The 12,174-nt window shown below is 31.8% G+C and overlaps 1 protein-coding gene across 4 annotated transcripts in view; it reads right to left on the bottom strand.

Annotated features, from left to right (window-relative positions):
• Nucleotides 1–3,314: 3,314 nt before the first annotated feature.
• LOC132733267 (cell division cycle-associated 7-like protein) overlaps nt 3,315–12,174 on the bottom strand; it is a 202,736-nt gene continuing 193,876 nt past the window's right edge. For 3 of the 4 annotated variants that reach the window (XM_060719873.1, XM_060719877.1, XM_060719876.1), the window contains 2 exons: nt 11,552–11,586; nt 3,315–3,856 (listed from right to left, as the gene is read on the bottom strand). In XM_060719873.1, the coding sequence (XP_060575856.1) occupies nt 3,852–3,856; nt 11,552–11,586 (40 nt within the window). In that variant the 3' untranslated portion in view covers nt 3,315–3,851. The remainder of the gene's footprint in view (nt 3,857–11,551; nt 11,587–12,174) is intronic. The other variant, XM_060719874.1, reaches the window with a different exon arrangement.

Below are 12,174 nucleotides of genomic sequence, written 5' to 3'. Positions count from 1 at the left end.
AAATGGAATTTAGTATGAAATTGAAAGGGACAAGTAAACACTGTAGTGCTTAAGTGACGTAAATGAAAAAAAAAATACACCATTAATTGCTGATGATTTTAACCAAAAATATTTTTAATGAGACATATCCAAGAGAAATAAAAATACAAATGACTTATATGTTATTGTCTACATGCCCACTATGATATAACACGAAGCAATTCTAATTAACATTCTCACATGTATTATGTATTATGATTGAAGTTTATTTGCCTGGTTTTATTGTAGAAATATTTCGTTGACAGTTTTTTTTTCTATTTACATATCATTTCTTGAAATAAATCGATAAGGGCACTGATTTACAAGTTTGGCATAAATTTCATTCTGTATTTAAAATTTTTGACTTGTTCTGCTTGAAAGTAGAAAATCTGAATTATATCAGAATGGGACACATAAAATATATTGCTCTACAAATCTCGAACTTGTATGGAACAAATTTTCTCTGTTCCATATTTTCTCTGTTATATCTTTTGTGTTGTTTTTTTTTCTAAAAAAAGCCTTAATGTCTCTCCGGTTGCATATCCGTCGCATTCAGTGCTGCAGCACTTTGATTTAAGTTTTTACTATATGCATATAGGGAAAATCAATGACCCCCTGGGGCGGGGCCAATTTTGACCCCAGGGCTTTTATTTGAACAAACTTGGTAGACACCCATTAGAGGATGTTTCATGCTAAATATCTTAGCTCTAGGTCTTTGGGTTCTTTTAAAGAAGATTTTTTAAGTTTTCACTATAAACATATAAAGAAAATCAATGACCCCTGGGGCAGGGCCAATTTTCAGCCTAGGGCTTTTATTTGAAAAAACTTGGTAGACAGTTACTAGATGTTTCATGCCAAATATCTAAGCTCTAGCTTTTTCATTTTTTTACAAGAAGAATTTTAAGTTTTTACTATATGTATTTAATGAAAATCAAAGACCCCTGGGGCGGGCCAATTTTGACCCCAGGGCTATAATTTGAACAATTTTTGTACAGTTTCATGAGACGATGCTACAAATTTCTAAGCTCTAGGCCTGGCACTTTCAGAGAAGAAGTTTTTTAAAGATTTCATTTCAAAATTCTATTTTTGGTCCTCCTGACCCAGATGTTCAATTGAGCAGAACTATTTGAACAATTTGAGCTTCATGCTAGGAACATCCCTGGAAAATTTCATCAAATTTGGCCCAGTGGTTTCTGAGGAGAAGATGTTTGTATAAAAGTTGCAATTGACGCACTGATGCAGATGGACAAATTGTGATCACAAAAACTCACCTTGAGCACTTTGTGCTATGGTGAGCTAAAAAGAAAAAAATTCTCATCGACAGCCGCAAATCCTTTCAAAGCATTACAAATCCTTTGGTATCTTGAATTTTATTTGCGCACTTTATCTTCCTATCGGCCAGACCAGGGCTTGAGCTAGGGGGCGACTTGGGCAAAGAGAGTGTTAACAAGATATTCTATTTTTAGCTCCTGTGACCTAGTTTGTGACCAGAGATGACCCATAATTATTCAAACTTGCCCTAGACATCATCAAAACAATCTTCCTGATCAACGTCCAAGATATTTGGATCAAAATGCAGCCACCAGAGTGTTAACAAGACTTTTCTAGTTTTAGCTCCTGTGACCTGGTTTTTGATTGGATATGACCCATATTGGAGCTTGACCTAGAAATCATCAAAACAACTTCTTGATCATTTTCCAGGATATTTGAATTAAAAATGCAGCCACTAGAGTGTTAACAAGATTTTTCTACTTTTAGCTCCTGTGAGTGTTTGACCGGAAATGACTCATATTCAAACTTGACCTAGAAATCATCAAAACAACCTTCCTGACCAATTTCCAGGATATTTGGTTCAAATCTGCAGCCACTAGAGTGCTAACAAGCTTTTTCTATTTCCAACTCAAGTGACCTAGTTTTTGACCGGAAATTACCCATATTCGAACTTTACCTAGAAATCATCAAAACAATGTTCCTGAACAATTTCCAGGATATTTGGATCAAAACTGCAGCCACTAGAGTGTTAACAAGCTTTTTCTATTTTTAGCTCCTGTGACCTAGTTTTCCACCCAAGATGATCCGTATTCGAATTTGCCCTGTATTTCATTGAGGCAAACATTCTGAAAAAGTTTGATTATGATCCAATCAAAATTGTGACCGCTAGAGTGTTAACAACCCAATTATTGATGACACACAACGCACAACAACGGACATAGCCCCATCACTATACCTCACCTTGAGCACTTCAGGGTCAGGTGAGCTAAAAATGTTTAATTTCAATTTTAAATTCTATTTTCCTATATTTGTCTCTGCTTCAAATTTAATACATGTATTAACAACTAGAATTAATCTTCATTAATCTGATAATAGAATCTTGGAAAACACATAAATTGTATAAATTATATTGGATGTCACCCAATTTAACGCCAGATATTTAAGATAACAACTTTGATCAAAGATGGTTTTTCAGCAAATCAGTCTTCATTGTGTTATGACATTGTTGGCTTTTGCAATAGTCTGTTGTCAATTGTCAGTCTATTCAATGTCTTCTGAAATTTATAAGTATTGAATTTTTTTTACTAAATATGTATATATAAGGAAATTCAATGACCCCCGCGGGGGGGGGGAGCAATTTTGACCCATGGCTTTTATTTGAATAAACATGGCAGACATCCACTAAAAGATGTTCCAAATATCTAATCTCGAGCTCTTTTGGATTTTCACAAGATTTTATTTAGTTTTTACTATAAACATATAAGGAAAATCAATGACTCCCTGGGGCGGGGTCAATTTTGACCCTATGGGTTTTATTTTAACAAATATGGTAGACATCCACTAGAACATGTTTAATGCCAAATATCTAATCTCTATATGTTCTGGATTTTCACAAGAAGATATTTAAGTTTTTTTTACTATATACATATAAGGAAAATCAATGATCCCTGGGGCGCCGCCAATTTTGACCCTACGGCTCTTATTTGAACAAACTTGGTAGACATCCACTTTTTTCAAAAAAAATCTTTCGGTTGCCATGCAACCAGAGTTCTTTATGGAATTTAATTCTTTGAACAACTTTAGTAGAGCTTCATGCAAGGAACATACCTGCAAAGTTTCAACAAATTTGGCCAAGTGGTTTAGGAGGAGAAGTTGTTGATGCACGCACGGACGATGGACAATGGGCCATCACAAAAGCTCACCTTGAGGACATTGTCACACACACAACTGAATCGCTATATGCCACCGCATTGCAGATGCTGCAGTTGCATAAAAAATATTATAAAGTAATAGATTTTGGGAAATAAAGGGAGGTATTAAAACATATTAATAAATTCATACACTAAACTTGGTAATTTATACACGTATATAAGGATTTTAAATGAGTCAGTGTGACCTTGACCCAAGGTAGTCCAAAACTGCGCTCTGCACATCATCTCAGTGATATAATATAAATATTTCTGCCAAATAGATTTCATTTCCTCCTATCAGTTTAAAAGAAACAGACGGGACACAAAATTTTGATATTGATACAAAATGACTGTGACCTTGTCCTGAGGAAGGACAAACCTGCAACCTGCACATCGTCTCATTATGGTTAACACTTTTCCCAAGTAGTTTCAATTTCACACCACCGGTTCAAAAGATACATGCTGGACACAACAATCTGCAAACTGACGGACGTACATCCAGGTAACAATACACGCCAAAATTCTTTTAAAAATGATTTCACAGTACAAGTATATTATTCATAAATATTTGTTATAGTAAAACTCTATATTCATCTGGATCTTGATGCAACCATAATGGTTTATAGTAACTCTATGATGCCACTTTCTCACTCAAACTGAAACATATAAAACAAGAATATTGTTAAAGACAATGGAAGCTCCCTGAACCTGCACAAATTGAAAATTGTCAATGTATTAAATGCACTTTAGTTAATAAAGGCTGTCACAGCAAAAGTGAACAAGAAATGTGTCCATAGGACACGTGTGCCCCCACACTCCACCGTTTTGTCAATCTTATGACTCTAGGTCAAATATTTTTTGTGGTTACATGTGAAACCTAAAAATCTTTTACTAAGTTAAGGGCAAGAACTTTACAAATACTGAATAAATCCACAAGCGAACAAGGTGCATAAGTACACATGCTGACCAACATTCTTGTAAACTTTCAGGCCTACAGGTCAAATACTTTTTGAGCTATGCAGGAACAAGTTGACAACTCTTACAATGTAAAACTGAAAACTAGAAATGTGTCCACAGGACACGGGTGACCCCACACTCCACTGTTTTGTCAATCTTATGACTTTAGGTCAAATATTTTTTAGTCTACATGTTTACAAGTGGAAAACTAACAAGAGCCACCGCCGGGCGGGGGCAACGCTTGACTTTTTACTTTTTCTAAACGCAAACATAGAAAGGTTTGAACATATATTGACGTTTCCTTTTTATAAATTTAGTTGGTCTGTCTTGTCACATTAGTTTTGTTTATATATTTTGTATATATATATGAATAGAAACATTAACCATATTTCTAAAAAAAGCAACAGTACGCAATTTCTTAAAATAGCAACATGACGCAATTTCTAAAAATAGAAAAAATGTCGCAATTTCTAAAAATAGAAAGAAATGACATAATTTCTAAAAATAAAAAAATGACGCAATTTCTAAAAATAGCAACAATGATGCAATTTCTAAAAATAGAAAAATTGATGCAATTTCTTAAAATAGCAACATGACGCAATTTCTAAAGAAAGAAAAAATGTCGCAATTTCTAAAAATAGAAAGAAATGACATAATTTCTAAAAATAAAAAAATGACGCAATTTCTAAAAATAGCAACAATGACGCAATTTCTAAAAATAGCAACAATGACGCAATTTCTAAAAATAGAAAAAAATGACGCAATTTCTAAAAATAGAAAAAAAATGACGCAATTTCTAAAAATAGAAAAAATGACGCAATTTCTAAAAATAGAAAAACATGACGCAATTTCTTAAAATAGAAAAAAATGACGCAATTTCTAAAAATAGCAACAATGACGCAATTTCTAAAAATAGAAAAAATGACGCAATTTCTAAAAATAGAAAAACATGACGCAATTTCTAAAAATAGAAAAAATGACGCAATTTCTAAAAATAGAAACAATGTTGCAATTTCTTAAAATAGAACAAAAAATGACGCAATTTCTAAAAATAGAAAAAAATGATGCAATTTCTAAAAATAGCAACAATGATGCAATTTCTAAAAATAGAAAAAATGACGCAATTTCTAAAAATAGAAAAACATGACGCAATTTCTAAAAATAGAAAAAAATGACGCAATTTCTAAAAATAGAAAAAATGCCGCAACTTATATATATACTTTTATAACGTTACGTCATTGTTATATTTGTTATGTTTATATTATACGTTACTGTCTGAAGATATGTAGAAACATTAATTTTGAAAGCGCTAACAGAAATAAACGTATAAACAATTAAAGAACTTTGTACTCTGCATTTCCCAAAACATACTTTTTTTATACATGAGATCCACACAAGGAATCGAACTTCTTTTTATATATATATATATATATATATATATATATATATATATATGCATATGCATATATATATATTAAAAAAAAATATATATATATATATATATATTATATATATATAAAATTATATACACTATAATATTTATATATATACATGTATATATATATATGTATATATATATTTGATATATATATATTTGATATATATACATGTATACATATACATGTATATATATATATTTTGATATATATATATATTTGATATATATATATATATTTGATATATATATATATATTTTGATATATATATATATATATATGATATATATATATATATATATATATATATATATATATATGTATATATATATATATATATATATATACACATGCATATACATATATATATATACCTGCATATATGTATATATATACACACACACATTTATATATATATATATATATATATACATATACTATACATACACACACACCAATAAATGCACAATCTGAGAAAATTCAGTAATATAACCTTCAAGGTTAAGGTCATTAAAGAGCCCAAGCAAATTTGGGTTTGATAAACAACAAGGTCTGGTCCTTAAGAATGTTCTATTATAATATGAAGTTTATCCCTTCAAAAATAGCAAAGTTACAGTCAGTTACTGCCAAAACAATGAAAATTTCAATAATTTGACCTTCAAAGGCAATGTCATTAATGAGTGAAGGTCAAGGTCTTTCGGAATATTTTTAACAGTTATCTTTGAAGATTATTATGTTCAAGTTTGAAGACAATCCATTCAAAAATAACAAAGTTACAGCCAATAATAGCCAAAAAAATGAAAATTTCAATAATTTGACCTTCAAAGTCAAGGTCATTGATGAGTGAATGTCAAGGTCTGACTGTTTATTTTTAAGGGATATCCTTGAAGACTATTATGTTCAAGTTTGAAGACAATCCATTCAAAAATAACAAAGTAACAGCCAATAACAGCATGAACAAGCAAAAATTGGACTTTTAACCTTGAAGGTCAAGGTCATTTATGGATGAAGGTCAAGGTTAGTGTGGTCTACTGAAAGGTCTTGTCCCAAGGGTTGTTGTGGCCAAGTATGAAGACAATACACCAAGAAATAAAAAAGTTATGATCCAGGTACAAGTTTTCGGACGGCAACGGCAACGCCGACCTGACTATAACAATACCTCTACTTTTTTTTTCAAAAAAAAAAAAGTCGAGCTAAAAATCGTTTACTAAGTCTAGGGCAAGAACTTTAAAAATACTGAAAAAATTCACAAGCAAAGCCCAAAGTGCATATGTACATTGCTGACCAACATTCTTGTAAACTTTCAGACCTACAGGTCAAATATTTTTTGAGTTATGCATGAACAAGTTGAAAATTGCAAATTTATACTTAGTCAAGGGCAATAACTCTAACAAAACTGAAAAAATCCACATGCAAAACCCCAGGTGCATATCTTCACAGTGATGTTGATCATTATTCCTGTAAAGTTGATTGATTCTTACTCAAGCACTTGAGAAACAAATAACACAATATAATGGAACGGTTTTCACTAAGTCAAGGGTAATAAATCTGACAAAACAGAATAAATCCACAAGTTAAACCCCAGGTGCACAACTTCACATGCTGAGCAACATTCCTGTAAAGTTTCATGACACTAGATCAAATACTTTTTGAGCTACAATAATAAATATAAATTATTGTAACACAAGTTGAAAATCGTAAATTTTTACAGTCAAGGGCAGTAACTCTAAAAATACTAAACATATCCACATGAAAATACCCAGGTGCACAACTACCATGCTGATCAACATTCCTATAAAGTTTCATGACTCTAGGTCAAATACTTTTTCAGCTACATGTGACACAAGTTGAAAATGCAAATATTTACTAACTCCAGGGCAATAACTTTAACAAAACAGAATAAATCCACAAGCGAAACCCAAGGTGCACAACTACACATGTTGAGCAACATTCCTGTAAGGTTTCATTACTCTAGGTCAAATACTTTTTGAGATATGCGCGACATAAGTTGAAAATTGCAAATTTTTACTAAGTCAAGGACAATAACTCTAAAAATACTAAATATATACACACAAAAATATCCAGGTGTACAACTACACATGCTGATCAACATTTCTATATTCTATAAAGTTTCATGACTCTAGCTCAAATAATTTTTGAGTTACACGTGCGACACAAGTTGAAAATTGCAAATTTTTACTAAGTCAAGGGCAATAACTGTAAAAATACTAAATAAATCTACACGAAAATACCCAGGTGCACAACTACACATGCTGATCAACATTCCTGTAAAGTTTCATGACTCTAGGTCAAATACTTTTTGAGCTAAGTGCGACTCGGAGAACGGATGGACAGACGGACGTACCACTTAAATGGACTAGGGGCCATTTCTTATGTTTAATAGAGGGCCATGGCCCCTTATTCTATTGTTACAGAATGAACTTCATTGTTTTCTTTTGTTCTGTTTACAGTTACATGGCCCCATACTTCTCTTAAATAGCACGAATGGACGGATTGACAACCAGTGCTTGTTCTTTGTTTTTAGTCCGTATTGTAGGGGTTAGATCTTGGACAAAAATAAACAAAAGGGCCAGGATGGCCCTGAAATCACTCACCTGTATATAAAAGCTCTCCATGACAAGGAACAAGTAATATTGTAAACTATTAACAAAAGCATACTAGTATATGATAATTAAATCTTAAATTGATATCACAAAGTTCCTAATTGTATCTGAAATAGTGCATGTTTACAAACATTACTCAGGTTGCTTTTGCTAAGGGAAAACAACAGTTCCAAAAGATGTGTACATGTAAGGAAATCAATGACCCCTCGGGGCGGGGCCCATTCTGATCCAAGGGATTTTATCTGAACAAACTTAGTAGACACTCACAAGAAGACACTTCATGCTAAATAACTAAGCTCTGGCTATTTGGAATTTTTAAAAAAAGATTTTTTAAGTTTTAACTATATACATTAAGAAAAATCAATGACACCCCAGGGCAGGGCCAATTTTGACCCTAGGGCTTTTATTTGAACAAACTTTGTAGACATACACGAACAGATGTTTCATGCTCAATATCTAAGCTCTAGCTCTTTGGCTTTTCTAAAAAGAAGATTTTTTTAAAAGTTTTTACTATATACATATAAGGTATGTTATGACACCAAGGGGCTGCTGGGTCAATTTTGAACCTAGGGCTTTTATTTAAAAAAAAAAAAGGTAGGCACTCATAAGAAAATAGTTCATGCTAAATATCTAAGCTCCAGCTCTTTGTTTTAAAAAAAAAAAAAAGATTTTGTTTTTGTTTTTACTATATACATATAATGAAAATCAATGACTCCTGGGGCGTGGCCAATTGTGACCTAAGGGCTTTTATTTGAACAAACTTTGTAGACACTTACTGAAAGATGTTTCATGCTTAACCCAATACCCAATATTCACCCCTTTTAATGCCCTTTTCGACCCCCAACCCCCCCACTTGTCTAAAATGGTGAAACAAATGCCACCGCCGGGTGGGGGCAACGCTCGACTTTTTACTTTTTCTGAAAGCAAACAAAGAAATGTTTGAAACAATTGAACAAATCTTTTTATAAATCTGTCTTGTCACACAGTGTTCTAGATAATTATTTTTACTCAAGAGTCAATACTCTCTGTTTTTTATACGTGAGAGTAAACTGCCAGTTTCTGGCCAAATGAAGGAGTAAATTTGACTCTCAGTTTTAAGAACTTGGGAGTCAATTTGCCGCATATTATGATACATTATATTTATACAGTACAGCCTGAAAAAAAATCAGAAACTGCTCTCAGTTTTATAATTTATCAGAAATATTGCAGCATGGCAAGGTATTATTTATATTTAGGTTTAAGGCATATCATAAGAACGTGAACCATTTTTATGTGAAATGAAGTAAATGTATACATGCAAACAGTTGTGACCCACACTGAATTCTTTTAGCTTGTGGGCTAATAATCAACCATTTATGTACCAAATTACATGTTGAGATTACTGTTTTATTTTAATGCAATTCTAAAAATAGTAACACGCAATTCTATAAATAGAAACACGCAATTCTGTAAATAGAAACACGCAATTCTAAAAATAGTAACACACAATTCAACAAGCATTTGATAGTATTGCGGGCAATACAGTAGTCCCCTACCGGTCCCTCAAAAAGTTCTTTAATTGTCATACACTCCTGTGTATTGCCATTTATAATGAATTTGAGGATGAAGTCTGTATTTGAAAATATCAACCACAAAACATAATAAAATAAGTTTGTCTATATCACAGTAATGTGTTAAGTTTCCATGCTTAGTAAGGAAATTATGTTTATACAACCTTGTCATATTATTACGATGTGGGATTTTAAAGTAAATCCTATAAGGAATGAAGAAGTTGGAGTGAAAATACCAGTTTCTCGAAAAAAATCTAAGTTAAAGGGGGACATAATTCTGGAAATAGTCTTGCTAGAGTATTTAACCTTCTCAAAAATGTCGAGTGATAATAAGAAACATATATATGAAGTTTGAAGTAGATACATTAGGAAATAAAGAAGTTATTTAAAAAAGACAACATTTTTTCCCCTAAAAAATCTAAGTTCAAGGGAGGTAATACTGATATTTTTTGTGCTAGAGTTATAAACCTTGTCACATATGATGTGGTTGATGACCAGAAACTTATATTTAAAGTTTGAAGTAAACACCTTAAAAAAATAAAGAACATATAGTGAAAAAGCTGAAAAATTTAAATCAGAAATCTTAAAATTCAGGCTATTTGTTGCCATAGCAACCAGAATTTTCAACATAGGAAGAAAAGAAAAAGATGTGCATAATCTCCAGACTGCCATCTACCCATATTTCAAGTTTCATAAAAATATTTTCAGTACTTTTTGAGTTATCACTGGATCCAGTTTATGTGTTAAATTTGCCATATTTTCAGACTATTTGTTAATATTTAAAAAAAATCTAAGTTAAAGGGGGACATAATTCTGGAAATAGTCTTGCTAGAGTATTTAACCTTCTCAAAAATGTCGAGTGATAATAAGAAACATATATATGAAGTTTGAAGTAGATACATTAGGAAATAAAGAAGTTATTTAAAAAAGACAACATTTTTTCCCCTAAAAAATCTAAGTTCAAGGGAGGTAATACTGATATTTTTTGTGCTAGAGTTATAAACCTTGTCACATATGATGTGGTTGATGACCAGGAACTTATATTTAAAGTTTGAAGTAAACACCTTAAGAAATAAAGAACATATAGTGAAAAAGCTGAAAAATTTAAATCAGAAATCTTGAAATTCAGGCTATTTGTTGCCATAGCAACCAGAATTTTCAACATAGGAAGAAAAGAAAAAGATGTGCATAATCTCCAGACTGCCATCTACCCATATTTCAAGTTTCATAAAAATATTTTCAGTACTTTTTGAGTTATCACTGGATCCAGTTTATGTGTTAAATTTGCCATATTTTCAGACTATTTGTTGCCATAGCAACCAGAATTTTCAACATAGGAAGAAAAAAAAAAGACGTGCATAATCTCCATACTGCCATCTATCCATATATCAAGTTTCATAAAAATATTTTCAGTACTTTTTGCGTTATCGCGGGATCCAGTTTTGTGGACGGACGGACTGACAGACTGACAGACAGACAGACAGACGGACAGACAGACAGACGGACAGACGGACGGAGGGTAAACCTAAAGTCCCCTCCGGTTAAACCGGTAGGGGACTAATAAATAGAAACACGCAATTCTAAAAATAGAAACACAGAATTCCATAAATAGAAACACGCAATTCTAAAAATAGTAACACACAATTCTATAAATAGAAACACGCAATTCTAAAAATAGTAACACATAATTCTATAAATAGAAACACGCAATTCTAAGAATAGAAACACGCAATTCTAATAACGCAATTCTAAAAATAACAACACGCAATTCTATAAATAGATACCCATTGTTGTTGATGATGATGATGATGATAGATATCTATATATATATATATATATATATATATATACACACACACACCAATAAATATATATGGTCATTTAATGCACAAATCTGAGAAAATTCAGTAATTTAACCTTCAAGGTCAAGGTCATTAAAGAGCCCAAGTCAATTTGGGTTTGATAAACAACAAGGTCTGGTCCTTAAAAATGTTATGATGTTATGTTATAATTTGATCCCTTCAATAATAGCAAAGTTACAGTCAGTCACAGCCAAAACAATGAATATTTCAATAATTTGACCTTTAAAGTCAATGTCATTAATGAGTGAAGGTCAAGGTCTGTCGGGTTATCCTTGAAGATTATTATGATCAAGTTTCAAGACAATCCATTCAAAAATAACAAAGTTACAGCCAATAATAGCCAAAAAAATGAAAATTTCAATAATTTGACCTTCAAAGTCAAGGTCAATTATGAGTAAAGGTCAAGAAGATTATTATGTTCAAGTTTGAAGACAATCCATTCAAAAATAACAAAGTTGCAGCCAATAATAGCAAGAACAAGCAAAATTTGGACTTTTAACCTTGAAGGTCAAGGTCATTTATGGATGAAGGTCAAGGTTAGTGTG

Source organism: Ruditapes philippinarum, unplaced genomic scaffold, assembly GCF_026571515.1.
Source record: "Ruditapes philippinarum isolate M1 unplaced genomic scaffold, ASM2657151v2 ctg1321_1_1_1_1, whole genome shotgun sequence".
In the NCBI taxonomy this organism is placed as follows: domain Eukaryota; kingdom Metazoa; phylum Mollusca; class Bivalvia; order Venerida; family Veneridae; genus Ruditapes; species Ruditapes philippinarum.
Note: the sequence above shows the minus strand (reverse complement) of the source record. Positions and strands in the feature narration are given on the sequence as shown.